Source organism: Acromyrmex echinatior, chromosome 8 (genome assembly GCF_024713525.1).
Source record: "Acromyrmex echinatior isolate Ae372 chromosome 8, ASM2471352v2, whole genome shotgun sequence".
NCBI classification, from domain to species: Eukaryota; Metazoa; Arthropoda; class Insecta; order Hymenoptera; family Formicidae; genus Acromyrmex; species Acromyrmex echinatior.
The window spans coordinates 7,807,501-7,823,780 of NC_141859.1; the positions used below are offsets into that span (position 1 = coordinate 7,807,501).

Sequence of the window (16,280 nt, forward strand, 5' to 3'; positions counted from 1 at the left end):
ACCACTTCTCTACGGCGGGCGTTGCAAGATAACGAGGGGAGTGCGCATCTCTTTCCTCCCCATCTCCCGTAGCCTATCTATCTGCCCGTACCGTGACGAGATCCGGACAATTTTACTCGGCGAGAGAGATACTCGTCGTCACGGTCCGTTGCCATCTTGTTATCTGCCAGAGGCCACGCGAAAAAAGGTAACGGGCGAACGGTGGATAGGTAGGGACAGAGAGACGCGATGGATAAAGAATGAAGATAAAAGTGTGTTCCCACTATTCCTGGCGGGGCGAGGGTGTCACGGCTAGCGAAAATGCCGGAAAGTTCGGTCGAGACGCGCGTAGATTCGCTGGAACAATAGATCACTTTACCGGGACACACGATCCGCAGGACAATCCAGGTCCCTAATCGAAATCAGTCGGTTCCTGGCGGTCGCGACGGACGGGCAAGCGAAGAGCACCGTGTATATATATATGTATGTGTGTATGTGTGGGTGTATGAGGCGAGGATTTATTTACTCGGTACATAAAGCGACTCAAATGGCGCTAGCAGGTATCGCCGTATCAAATTGCTAGCGGCCATCAAAAAGGAATATTCGACGATTCATCGCTCGCACTTTTTTCCCTCGCTCTACTTAAACTCATGCGATCTTACGCGAAAATATATATCCGAGTGTTTTCTAGATTTTTTAGATTTTCTAGACTTTAAAGCTAATTCTACACTGTGCTCTTTGTTTCCTGTTTCTTGCTGTTTGTCTCTGTTTGTCTCTTGCCTTTTTGGTCAATAAGACAAGAGACAAACAGCAAGAAACAGAAAACAAAAAGTACATTGTAGAATTAGCCTTAGACTACGCAATACACGACTTAATTGGTTTTCTGAATTTTGAATGAGAAACAATTGAATTGTATGTATAAAAAACATTTTAGCATAATATAAATGAAGGGTGCAAAGATATATATTGTTAACTATATCCTTGGATCTCTATACATTCAACTCCATTATGGTAACTCTGAAAACGTAGATATACGTCAAGGTAAAGTACGAGATTGAAATTCTATTCTTATTTTAAATTATTTACAGGATATATTTCCGGCACAGAGAATGTGCGCGATCTTCAGTAGCTTTTTCAACGCGAGGAAAATGAAAATCTGCTTTTTATCCTTCTCTTTATATGTTTCTTTTTTAACTTTTCCTTACTCAAAGCGAGTTCATCGCGCCGGTCAAGCAGATGCAGGAAGAGCAGAGCTCCTCCGTTAGTTAATACAGACGCTGCATTCACATGCAACTATTTCTGTAAAGTTGTTCTGAATTATGTATACGCGTCCCTGTAAATATACAAGTGAAATATAGTTTAAATTGATAGCACTTAAGCAGAGCGTTAAATTCAACGCGACTTTTGTACTCATTCGCATTTCATCGTATCAGGATGCACTTCTTAATGCACACACCTCGTGGCATGCTGCGTTCTCGCGAACAATTTCGCGGTCACATTATCCCGCGGTTACGAAAGCCCGGCGCGGCTTGCATAATGTACAATAAAAACAGGCGCACGCCAAGCGTGCTTGAAACGCCATTGTCGCGAAACTCTTTGAGGCGTTGGACTATCATGCATTGCATTTCAGAGAAATTTCGAAATAGCCCGCGTAAGAGATTTACAGTGGATTGAAGTACGTCAAATTTTTGAGCAACTTTATACTTTTAATAGAAAGTCGATCTTTCAAAGATGACATCGCATAAGAATAGAAACTAAAAGCACAAAATAATTCATACATATTATGGAATTTACATAGAACAAAGTTAGTATCAAAGTAAAACTAATACATTTTAACGCAATCATTGTTTTATATATATAAACAACAAATTAATATAAAATCTTCTTTAAAGAATGTTTTTTAGTAACCTTAAATTTACCTTTAATAATATTAAATTAACCTTTAATAATATTAAAATTTTCTTTTGATATAATAATTATCTAAAGAGAACAATATAATAATTGTTTTAGTAATAAGAGTACTTCTTTTTCGACATTTAAAAATTTATATTAAAAAGATGGAAATGTATTTTTTATTCTGTCTTCGTATATGTACGTCAAACTTTTATTGAATTTCTTCCAATAATATAAACATTTTTTAAACAATTCTTTTTGTAATATAGCAGAATTCGTAAAATGATATTCTTATTAGACTATAAATTTATTAATAAGTTAATATTAACATTTGTAAAATAAAACAAAGAAATTATTATCTATTATAAAAACTCTCAATAATTTATTTATACATTGAACACATTTGACTGTCCAATCATATGCGAACAATGTCGAGTTCTACATGAAGAATCACTTGAGCTGGTATTATAAGGAATATGCGTGTATTTTCGATAACTAATTTTGTACATTGATCTTTGCGATAAGCTAATGTCTGAAAAGGGTTCAATCCGGTAGCCGAAACTTGTAATATTTATGGTACTGCTGTTTAATTTTCTAATTAATTACATGTTTTATATTTGAATTTAGACTGTTTTCTTTATTTTTATTTTTCTTTATTTGTATTTTTCTATCTAATTGTGTTAAATTTTCAATATGTTTGACTTTCACTTTGCCCTTTTTATTTATTGTTATTTAATCTTAATAATTTATTTTGATAATATAAACAGCTTTATCTAGAGATAAAATATTATATATTGTCACCAATAAAAATAATTTAAATGTAATTTAAAAATATTTTTGGAGATATTGAAAGAAAAAAGCAGAATCTAATTCAGATATGTGGTTTGTGCACTCAGAATGCTAATGGAAAACGTATAGAGACGAGAGGAGACACCAACGTACTGAATCCAAAATATCACTTTGCATAGTTTACGAAACTATCACGCTGAAAGTAATACTTAACTAGTTCTGGTTCGTTTTGTTAACTCTGTCCGATCGATTTGCTACGATCGCATCTGGCAATTTACCGTCGGAGAAATTTTAGCAGTACCAGTACGCAATTAAAACCATTTGTTTTTTCTCAGGTGAATTTGCAGAGATAATTTCGCTTGTAAGTACGAAATCTACATGAAAGTACAGAAGCGCAAAACAAATCCCCTTTTTGTCGCCAAAAAGTATTACACGATCGAACAAATACGATTTTGTCAACTTTTGCGAGTGGAATATAGAACGGGCAGCGTTGCATTTTGCGCCGTTTGCTTAACACCGTAACTTCGTTTCAACGAAGTATTTCGCGAACATAATCCGTAGAAAACATCCGCCGGCCATTGTGACATCGGAAAACCGCTATTACCTCGCGCTTCTATACATGGAAAGAGCGATTTTATTGAAATATTTAGAAATTCAACTAGATACAGATGTGAACATAATTTTTTTGAATCATCAAAATAATTATGTGGGAAACTTAACTCGTGATGAGCGATACTCCAAAAAAGTTTTGATATTCTAGTAATTGGCTTGAGCATTCTACAACATTTATTTTGATAGTTCAACAAAATTATTTTCACATTTATATTTAGCTAAATTATTTCTATTATATAAAATCGTTCTTTCTGCGCAGTATCGCGAAATATATATGCACAATGTAATGTGCAATATAATTTGAAGCAGCGTTGCTTGACTCGCGTAAAAAGAAACCTTTTTATTATCCAATCCGCAGTCAGCATGCACTGTTAAATTCACAATGTCAAATTATTAATTGTTATTAATAATTATTATTGAACTAACTATAGAAATGAATTGATTTTGACACACATAGAAATTAAAATAACAAAATATTATTTTTAACTTAAAATATTGGATTACCATTGTTCCTTTGATATCTAGCAGTATGGAATTGAGAATTGCTCATTTTAAAGTGCAAATATCGTGCTTCATCGCGTCATAAATTCGCCATAAACTTTTACTTGAGGCCTCTTTGCGCAATAGAAGGAAGAACGAAAAGAGAGACAAAATGAAAAAGTGAGAGAGAGAGAGAGAGAGAGAGAGAGAGAGAGAGAGAGAGAGAGAGAGAGAGAATTACCGCTCGCTGCGATGAGTTCGCCGCAAAGTAACAATCTTATTCTTCGTTTATTTCCCGCGCGGACAAAGTCTATCGCAGAACGTTTCTATGCCTCGAGTTTCTATTGAATTCTTCGCGACGACGTGAATCACAATTGGGGCAAATCCCCGCGGACACGAACATTCATCTTTCAACTTGATTGTCATAATGGATCGCGCGATTATTTATTTGATTTGACTTCTTGGGTCTTTCAACGTTAGCATAATTGCAGTAAGGTAAAAATATACATGCCTAATATTAAAGAGAAAAAAATAGGGATTAAGTAATGGAAGCTGCGAGTAAGATACACAAAAATTTACTTAAAAAGCATTTGTTACTTCCGCTTGATAGCGAGTATTAATTGTCTTCCTACTTCTTTGTCATATTCTTCGACATTCTCTGAGTAAATATTTCTATGTGTTTTAATAAGCGAGGAATATCGTGTTACAAATCCGTCGAGACTGCGGTACTCGAAATTTCTTCGTAAAGTGAAGAGCAGACGTTTATCTTTCAGGAAGTAGCCTTAGAGAAACGTAACTATCCTTCTTCTCATTTATTTAGGTTCCTGTTCCCTCTAATTTGACTAAATTTCTCTTTCCATCCTATTCTCTCTTTCTCTCTCTCTCTCTCTCTCTCTCTCTCTCTCTCTCTCTCTCTCTTTCTCTCTCCCTCCTTCACACATAAGTTGGCGGTAAGTGATAGTACAATGCCAGTCTTACCCACGTTGCTCTTCATTCTTCCTCGGATATTCCTCGGAATAAATCATTTATGGGAAACGGCGAAATCATACGTTTCGATGCGCAGCTACAGCTCGATATCGATAAAGTTGAAATCGGTTTTGTCGTGTGTACGAGATGAAAATTCATTGCACCATTTCACCGCACGGCCGAGATATCGATGTAATTAATGAAAATTTGACGTTGAATGCGAGGCGCTACGAAAGCTTCGATTACCACAGTGGGAACGATCGAACGGGATGTCGATTGCGTATTTGTAATATTAAATGTTACATGCCACATGTGCATCGTGTACGTACATATATCAAATACCATATTTACAGAAAGGTTGTGGTACACGCGCGCGAAATCAGCTTGCTGCCCGCACCACTACAACCGCTATCCGTTGGCGCGCCGCGCCGTTTCGCTTTGTACTTTGCTCGCGGATAAAGATACCGGATAAAGGCATCGGGGAAACGGAAATGGACTTGCAAAGCATGCTGCGAAAAGTTGCAAACTTCTACAACGAAATAGGCTACCGCCGGCGCTCTATAGCCGAATTTAGAAGTGTATCCGTTCACGTTTTGCACGACGTCGAAAGACTTAAAAAAGCACGCACGAGTGCCTCGAAAATTGCGATCCGTATCCGGCCAGTCGAAAAACTGGCATCATGTATATCGCCACGGTGCACGGTAAACTACGTACCACATACGGTTGAATTTCTTGCGGGGTATATAGAGCGAGTTTAACTTTTCTCCCTTCGCAGATGTATGATCTCTCTATGTGCCATGGAATACTTGAGAAGTAATTCGATATGCATCGTATATCGGTCGGTCAATATATTCGTAAATGTAAGAGAAATAAACAAAATATATATTAAATTAATTTCTTATATATTAAGAGATAAACAAAATTTTATTGTATAATTATAAACAAAGGTTTTAGCAAATGAGAGTATAAACGCGGCAATTAGAGCGCAATAATTTTACAAAATTTGAACGATTCACACGCGTTAAATAATGTTCGACTTAATTTCAATATCAAAATATAATTTCAATAATAATTTCAATTTCAAATTCTTGTGATTACATTTTCTCCGTTCTACACTCTTTTATGGTAAGCCACATTATTCAGTTTATACTTACATTATATAGACACTCATATTTGTTCAGTTTTTCTTAATTCATACTTACCGTTTCAGAATTTAAAATTAAAATTCGTAATCAAATGAAATTTACCTCACTTTTTCTATTAATTCTTTAGTGGCTGTACATATTGGAGGAAAAGATGTTTTCTAATTATAAATTGTAAATAAATACTATGTCGACAGAATTTACAATTTAATGTGAAGACTTCAAACCGACTCAAAATATATGAATCTCATGTATAAAAAGAATAAACATTAAAAATCATATTATCGCAAGATTTATCGCTCTCTAATTATAGTATTTATATTTTCATTTACCTGAAACTTTGTTTTTTCATTTCGAGAATCATTAAAAAGTTCTATTTCTGTTACCTTTCATGTATAATTATATATTATTTAAAATTTATAAATATTAATAACTTTATTAGTATAGCGATTAACACAACATAAATAGTAATGTATATATACATTAATAAAATTGAAAATACTAGTTGCAAGAGGCAGCTGAAAAGCTAATTTAATGCCTAAATAATTATATAGATATAATTGTAAATAAGTAAGTACACCAACAGAATATAAAAAAAAAACGTATTATTTAGTCATATTAAATATATATAAATTAAATATAATATTTAATGTATGTAAAAACAAAACAAGTATAATAATAGATGTGCAGAAAGTAATGTGATATTATAATATAAATTTTATGTATAATTATATAGTATTTTAATAATAATAAAAAAGTATATTTTGTATCATATTATAATATTATCGCAAAAGTAACGTAAAAATGTAACAATTATATTTATTACATTTCCGTGTATAAAATGCGAAAGTTTGAGAGATAATCAGTTGGAGAAATAACTCGCGACGAGAGTTGAAGATTTATGTTCCATTAGTTTATATGGTGGACTTGAATTACGAGAGACAGTTAGTCGCCTCAATTAAATCAAAACTGGCACAGAGTTAACCGTAGTTTCCCACGGTCTGTCAAGATCCCTGAGGATATCGTGCATTATGTCCATATATCGGCGGCCAACGTCAACGTGACGTGGACGTCCTGACAATGACCTGTACCGGATGCCAGCCGATAGCCACGTGACATCCTTCCCATCCTTCCGCTTGGAGGGACGAATGAAGCTTATTCTGGGGTATGAGCAAGCGATCTCTCGCCAGGCTTAATTGGACGATTTCAGAATAGGGAATCGGTTCGCGTATCAAAGTAATATATGTCCCTTTACTTATGTAGAGAATAAACGAGACTCTCACCAAGACTTCAACGAGACGAAACGCGTACGTGATTTACGAGCATTGTCGTCAGATGCTCGTGACGCAAGTTACGTCCGAACAAAACGATCGATTCCTGTCTCGACAGTACTCGTGGAGATTACTTACGGCTCCGTCCGCCGTCTGGGAAGAAAAACTCTAACGGGAGTGACAGTAATACGCAACTTGTTATAAACGTACCGTTTATTTTGATTCTATGGCGATAGTACTGATAAACGAACGCCTTATATATCGACGAGCTAATTATTTGAACTTGGAAACTACATTAATGCAGAAAAGGAGGCAAAGCCGTCTCTCTACGTTATTTCGCGAATTACACGGCAATGCGAAATTTCATTAAAACAAGAGAGTGCATCGTCTCTTATCGGATCTCATAATAGGATGACATTAACGAAGATCAAAGTGTACTCCCAACGAATAAGAATCTCTCGATCTATTTTCTTCCTTCAATTCGCGATCTACCGATACCCTCCTTCTCTGTCTAATTAGCATTTTCTCTTAGACCCTATAATTAACTATGGAACTCAAAGAATTCTCAACAGGGTAAAAATACAGCTATATTTTTTATGCGCAAGTTTATATAAGTGCTCCACAAAACAATTGTTGATAGCAATAATGTGAACTCAATATCTAAAATATCTCTCTTACACAATTAAAAAAATTGTGATTTTAAAGTTATTGAATGAGTTAAGTAAATATTATCTCATCGTACAAAAGCAAAATAATTTAAGTTTATAAAAAATTGTCGTAACTTAAAAACGATTGATTTAAAAAAAAATAAAATCATCATGTCTCAAAAAAAGTTTTTAATGGTTGCAGTAAAATGAAAATGACAAAAATGACATTTGATCATATTAAGAACATATTCTTTTTATATCTCTTATGTATTAAATTATTTCAACTCTCTGACAATGGCTCGCATTTATTATTTCTATATACTTACCTACTTGTTATTATTGTCAGATTTCAGAATATATATATTTTTGTTATATATATAGTTTTGTCGAATATATATAGTTATTAGAATATATATAGTTTTGTCGATATTATTTAATGGACCTTTTCTGTTTAATTATAAAATAGATTTTTCCCTTATCTGGGAAACTTAATTTTTTTTTAATCACATCTACCAGAATACATTTATTCATTCTGTCATTATCCGCTGTAGAATATAATTTAACTACGAATTTGATTGGAATAATGTGAAAATTTTGAGCAAAACACATTATTTTAACAAATGCTTAATATCTGCATGTTGCACATTAAAAGACAAAAGAACTGAATTTACAGACATCGAACGTTTTAAGTGTTTAAGTCATCATCTTTGAAATAGTCTACAGAAAATATTAACTTATAATCAAAACTTTATTTGACTTATTACCTTTTTCTCTTTGAAATATTTGTTCAATTTACTGACTTCGATCCGTGTTGACTATTTTTATAATCCTCTATTTATTACTTTTTAACTTCTTTGACCCAATATTCTTCAATTTTATAATTTTATTCTGCTGACTGCAGTTCTTTTGACTACAATACGGTTTTGCAATTTACTCATGCTGTAGTGGTAAGATAAACTGATTTATATTCGCGGTTTTAAACAATTTTTCTCTATTGAAGTACGTTTCATACCAGATATTACATTATAATTATGTATTCATATATCTTTAGATTGTAACGGCAATGTTTCATACGATTGGCGTGGTTAATTTAAGTATTAGGTGTTGGAATTAATTCGTAGCGTTTTACAAGTGATGGGAAGTACTTTCATTAATGTATTTTTTAATGCTCATGTGAAATAAATAACATTCTTTCATTAAAAAACGCTACGAATTAATTCCAACACCTAATACAATACTTCAAATACTGCAGCCAAAATTAAAAAATACGAAAATGGTTTTATTTTTCCTTCTATTCTGTGTATTAAAGATGGTTCAAATATGAGCCAAAACATTTAATCTTTTACATAACTGTTAAATATGCGCATACAATATTTAATATATTTTATCAATTGAATAATCTACACATCACTTGCAGCGTTTGTCCTGTAATAGCTCATTTTTCTTTACGGTTTTCTGTAGTGAAATGATTTTATTTGTGTCACTTTTATAGTAAGCGAGCGATATTCGAAAAATACACAAAGCATAACTTTCGACCGTTTAACTGTATGATTAATGTCTGTTTTATCCACGTATTGGTCCATTATCATGTAATTTAAGATTCAAGGAGAATCCTAACAAATTTCATTGAAGCGAGATCGGTTCGCTATCGTGATAATTGTAGCTCGTCGAGTTCAAAGATCAGGCATCGGCACTAAAATGGGCATAAAGCCACGCGAAAGGTCTTTCGCGTCCGCTTAATTTGCAAGGCATTAACCTTATTATTATGGCGGTAATACGGCCGCGCAAGTTTGCCGGGAACAACGTGTGGGCCGGGGGAGGGTAGTTGCACGCGAGCAATCTTTACAGCCCTTCTCGGAAATGAAAAGTCGTGTACCCCTTCCTCTCACCCTCCAGTCGCGAGCGCACGGCACTCGTTCCTCATTTTTTTCCTCCTTTCTCCATGAACTCGTGCTCCTCCTTCTTCCCTTTCTTCTCTTCCTTACCACTCAACACGCTTCTTTTTTTATTTCTGAATTTCTCTGCTCGTCCCACGACTGCACGTTAAGCGCGATTTTTAAAGCAACCGATGGTAAAAATTACTTCATTTAACCATTGACGCGATGCAGTCATATAAGTTACTTCTATCGTTCACTGCTGAATTGTTTACACCGTTATGAATGTTTTCACACAAATCGATTTTATAAAAATGTACGATTTTTCAATGTATCATTTTTAGAATTCGCCGAGTAATCTTGATTGTTTATGACTGCTATTCATTCATGAAACAATGACGTCTTTAAAAGAAGGATAAATTTATACACTCATATGTAATAAAAATAAATTTTAAAATATTAAAAGCTATATGAATCTGACGCAGTTATAGTAGTGCGTAAATTTTCAATATAAAATTATCTTTAATTAAATATATATTATAACAATATTCAATGACAATACAATAAAAAACAAATATTCCAGTTCCGTTTGGAGTCATCATCAGCGTACAGTTACAAATTGAAAAGCCGTATTATCTCAAAGATTTGCGCACTATCAATTACGTTGCATAGCTCTTCTCGTAATGTTTTGAAATAATGTTTTTAACACGATATAAATTTAATATCCCGAAAGAGTGATATTACGAATGGAAAGAGATTTATAAATTTATTCGTGAATTTTTCTCCAGATAAATCGATGTGCTCATTAATGCAATGTACGCCTGCGTATGAGCCTGCACTGACGGAAACGTTGCGAGATCCTCGATAATTGAAAGCTGAAAACATTCTCTGATGAGTTACATTATCAAGGTATATGGAAGCTCAAAGTTTAATTATGCACAATAAGATCATTCAACAGTTAACCGATGCATATTTGGGCGATCAATTATCGAATAATGTGATTTTACGCCGATTGTAGCATTGTGAAGCTATTATATCATCGACGGAAAATTACAAGATAGGAAGTCTATTTGGTGATGTGTTTTGAAACTCGTTAAATGTGTATTATACGAGAATCGTATAATTTACATCTGATTATCACTACACAAATTACACACGACTGTAGACATTACTTTCTATAATAATTTTTGTATTTAAATTTGTAATATTTAAATTTATAAATAATATTAAATAATATTAAACATATTAAATTATATGAGTAGATAAAAAAAAACGATTTAAATAGTACAATATAAAATATACTTCTTTAATCGAAATAAAAGATCGACATGTTTAGCATTCGTTTAAATTAAAATTCCTGATTATACATGGAGAACCTCCTCTGCCGAAAATCAGTTTCCTCTTGTGTACTCATGATATACTGCCACTCTCTTTCCTACACGCGAGAAGATTTCTCAAGTGTATTTGAGGTTTCCTCTTAAAGCTGACCTAAATGCGATTAATGAATATGCAGTTCTATAAATTCTGACATTAGAATTATAGTAATAGTATAGTAAGTTATATAAGCAGAATGAGATCGTCTAATAGTGACTTATTTGTCCATACATTTTCTAAATTTAACTAAATTCTGAAGGGATTAATTTAACAGAATTTAACTGATAAAATCGTCAAATATTAAAAATGTTCAAGGATAAAAATTATTTAAATTACTAAGAAATAGCTTTCTATGGCTACTCTAAGATTACAATAATTTTGCTAACAAAAATCACACAAACAAACATCACATCTTCGTTATACTTGCTAAAGATCATTCGTTCTGCAAAGTTGAATACGGCGTTAATTATTATCATACGGAAAAAATTATTTTATTGAAATATCTAAAAGTTTAGTTAAATCTGAAAATAATTTTGTTGGTTCATCAGAATAATTATGTAGGAATCTCAACCATGATAAATAATGTTGCAAAATGCTGACATTTTTATTAACCAGTCTCATACAACGTAGACCTTCAAGAAACTTCCTAAAGATGTTCAGAGCACATTTTATGTCCTAATAACATTTTCAGGATATTCCTTGGATAATGTAATTTGTGTATAATTTGAACACTTTACAATTACGTAATTATTTTAATGAATCAATAAAATTATTTTTAGATTTGTATCTATAGCTAAATTTTTAGATACTTTAGCAAAATTGTTCTTCCCGACTAGCAAACCGAGTACATACATGGAAAGAATAATTTGTTAAAAAATTTAAAAATTGAGAGGTAGATGCAAATCTGAAAATATTTTGTTGAATCGTCATATATACGTCATAATTACATAAAATCTCAAGCATTAATGACCAATACTATAAAAGAGCTTTGATATTGTATCAATTTGAGAGTCTCCTATATAATTATTTTTATATTCCCCAATAAAATTATTTTCAGATCTGTATCTAGCTAAATTTTTAAATACTTTAGAAAAGTGATTCTTTCCATGAACATTAAATTTTTGTTACATTTTCTATGAATCATTCATTTTACATGGCCCCATTGAATAGCGCTATTTACCAGATATATAACCGGAGGCGCTCCGTGCCGTATAAGAGTGAGTTCCCGAAGGGAAATCGGTTCAACCTCGATCCTCTAACCTTCACAGCCTACTTACTCGCGGGGGAGATTTCTTAAGCGACGTAAGACCGCGACGACGTAGCACTCCCGCGAGTTGTGCCGCGCCGTTAAAATAGAAAACGCGGTGGTGCGGCGAGGTACATTTGCCGGGGACTACCTACTTCAGCTGGACGAGCCGAGAGGGTGAGGGGATGCAGAATGATCTCACGAGGGAGACGAAGTTCCCAGTAAGTAGCCGGCCGGCTATACGCGCCCCGTTCGCCGGTTTGAACCTGGGAAAGAGGGTCAGGTCAGGTCGACGCGCGTGAGAACTTGTGCGCCGCCGCCGTCACTGCCTCCACCGCGCCGTGCCGCCGGTGAAGCTGCAACGGACCCTGGAGCGCGGGATTAGATTGCTACAGATGGGATGCGAGAGTCTGGCCGTATCTCGAGAATGCCAATTTGATTTCGGTACGAAACGGCAGAAGACCGTGCCGGAAGACCGTAAAGTATACAACAAACGCTATGGGAGCAACGAACCTTACATCGCGACCGGAAGCCAGTCTCATTTGAGTGCTTCCCTTCAAGAGAGAATGCGAAAATGTTTATATTACGTATCCATTTGCTTTGGTGTGCAGATACGACATCACGTTATAATATGCGTAATATTTGAATAACGATCTTTGCATTTGCTTCTGCAAATTCCGCGTTGCCGCTTCGGTGATTTAACCGAATCGAATTGCTTCGTATCGTTATTGCATTAGCTTATTTAATTATTGTATCGATGAACAGATATAGATTCTGCAGATGAATGTTGAGAAACCATTAAAGAGAGTATACTCGTGAGGATATTTCAGAGGGAGAGAGAGAGAGAGAGAGAGAGAGGAGGGAAGGGAGAAAGGAAGGGAGTAAAAGGAAGAGAGAAAAGAAGAGAGAGACTTTTCTTTTGCCGACTTTTGAAGCATGCGAAAAAGATTGGAGAAATAATGAGTTTTGAATCGCCCGCATCGCCGATAAGAGAATCTCGAGAAAAGAGCACGGATACTTATATTTCACTTCAATAACTACGATGTGCTTTACTGTAATATTGTATGATATATAATACGAGTTTTCTTCTTTCCGTTATTAAATAAAGAGATAGAATTTTGCGCTTTCCCGCAGTATGTCAAACGCATTATAACAAACTCTTCTTCTTCTTTAATAATAAAATAAATAATCATACTGAGAAAACTGTTTTGGATGTACCAATAAGAAATACAAACAAAACGAATCATACTAAATGGAATTCTGGTTATCATAATTGAATTTTTGGTTATCTCGAATAAAGTGTACATACGTTTAACTACAAGTGTCTAATTTATACCTTCCTGGTTTCAAATCTAACAAAATTTCAATTAATCCAACAAGACTTTTTTCCATTGCACGTATCTGATTATTCCAGTTACGTTACGTATCCGAATAAAGTACATAGATAGAAAATATATTCGTGTCTAATTTATCACATTTCACATGTTCCAAATAGTTTATTCAGATTTTGCTGTTGGTTTAAAACAAGATAAATATATTAAAATGTAACACAAATATTACGTAAAATTTAACATAAAAAATGTGACATTTTGACAATAAATTGTGGAAGTATATATTTCTTCAGTAAAATTAACATTTATAGTACGTGGATACTTCGGTAAATTTTGAGCTTGACATTGAAACATATTTTTGGACAAAATCGCTTTTATTTATCAATATAGCTTCCTTTTAGCTCGATATACTTGGTCCATCTCTTTTCTAGTCTCTTCATTCCGAATGGAACATCTTCGCCTTCTTCGGAGCAGATGACTGTTCTTTGCTCTCACACGTGTAGTGGTGGATTCATGTTTCGTCAACAATCACGCAAGAAATCCTTTGTATCCCTCTTGAACCGGTCCAAACACACCTTTCCGGTCCAATGTCAGCAAACGTGGCAGCTATTGCGTAGCACCAGTTTTCTCAACTGACATCAAAACAAAACTGATTGTAAGAGTCATATATGACTGAAAATTTTAGAGCAGCCATTAAAAAGACTGTTGTAAAGTGTAAAAAGACGCAGTTTTTACACTTTACAACAGTTTTTGACCTGTAATGCCATTTTTATGTCCAAGCTCAAAACTTATCAAATTATCCACGTATGTTAAATTGACATGTATTTTATTCACTTATCTTACAATTTACGTTTTATAACTTTTACTTGTTCATTTACTCATAAACGGTGTTACTTTAACACTAAAAAATTTTAGTTAAATATCAATTTAATATAAAATATTCAAATAACATAATCACATTGTGTTAAATTAACTTTAACCACTCAGATATTTAAAAATTCAACATAAAGATTTTTAATGAGAATCGATTTTAATACAAGTACAAAATATTTTTAAAAGTGTAAGTCATTTAGCATAAACCAGTAAAGACGAGACTTATAAAAAGTAATCGCAATATTCATGAGGAATTGTCTCAATCGAATAATTCATTTTGCATATAAGAAATATACGTTGCTATTTCATTCAATATTACACCAGCAGTAACCATACTATTTAATGTGCATAGTCGAGCTCGAACTTGGATACATCCTGCATGCTCATGCACTCACACTACTGCAATCGCAGTATCTCCGACGCATCATCCTATTTCCGTACAATTACGAGTAACATTATCTATGGAAATTGCCACTTACTCGCGCACGATGTACGCAAGGATTAAGCTCGGCATACTCAAACCTTAAATAGTGAACGGTCGTTTTGGCAATGGCAGATTTCATCATTAATGTAATACGATGGGAATAACAAAACCGCGGCTTGAGAAACTTTTTTAAATTGGACGAGGAGAAGAGAAGAGAGTGAACAAGACACGGCATCGTTTAGACGATAAATGAGGGAAGGAGTGAGAGGAGATTATGATACCGTAACACGAACGAAGGGAGGAAGAGAGGAAGAAGGGCGAATCGTCCAGCGGTACCCGAAACGAAGTCTTAACGACGCGACGGAACCGATGAAAGCGGTCTCCTATTAGCATTGCTGTATAATCTACTTGCGAGTGCATTCGAGCAACGACGTACGACTAAAGCTTTGCAGTTCGGGAGTACTCGCGGCAGTCTTCGAACTGCGGCAAGAGCCACTTTGTAAGTTGTACCAGCCAAGAGGCCAGCAGACTAACTTGCATTGCCCAGAAGTTCCCATTGGTTTGGCAGATTTCTGATTCCGATTGAGTGTGCTACCTTTTCAACAAATGCATTATACTCGTGTGCATTCCAACTATAATATCACGCTGTGATATTCAATCGGTGCATCGCGTTCTCTTCTTCAATATCAGCTTCTTGCGGCGTTAATTGAATATCTAGCGGTCGAGTACGAGCGAGCTATGATAACAACGGAGCGGTGGACGAGAATTGGTATCGTGAGGAAATAAAGGCGACTTTATTTCAATAACGCTTCTTCTATTTTTTATTAATGCAGTTAAACGGCGAAAGTAATAAATAAATGAGAAAACGTAATAATATAAACGGAAGAGATAAATTATATCAATCTCTGCCCGGTCTGGGTCAATGGAGAGTAACAAAATATGTGACCACTATCAATATCCTGTGGAAATCTTTCTACGAGATGAGAACGACAGAAATAATCAATATGATTGCAACCAGTTCGTTAACGGAGGAAGAGTCAATGCAGTTTCTTTACTCACCGACCACTTCGAGATAACCGATCTGACTTTTCATGGGATCCGTGTTTATTTGACACATGTACCAGCCTCGATCGGACTCCCGTACTTCCCGTATGTGAAGAAACCACGTTCGGTGGTCACTGTGGGAAACCGCGATCCTGTGATTCTTCGTGATCACGTGGGTTGCTATCGTCAAAATAGTTTGCGTATCGACACGCAGCCATGCCACCTAAAAAAACAAACTATTATTATTATGTATGCCATAAAATAACTGTTATCATTATATATGTATATTATTGTATGTATATTAATAGCGGTCTATGCAGATGAAATAATTAACA

At 34.5% G+C, this 16,280-nt stretch overlaps 1 protein-coding gene across 1 annotated transcript in view; it reads right to left on the reverse strand.

The window, feature by feature from the left end:
- Positions 1-16,280, reverse strand: part of LOC105142951 (limbic system-associated membrane protein) — a 237,547-nt gene that overhangs the window by 52,491 nt on the left and 168,776 nt on the right. The window contains exon 3 of the mRNA XM_011050881.2: positions 15,961-16,168. Within this exon, the coding sequence (XP_011049183.1) occupies positions 15,961-16,168 (208 nt within the window). The remainder of the gene's footprint in view (positions 1-15,960; positions 16,169-16,280) is intronic.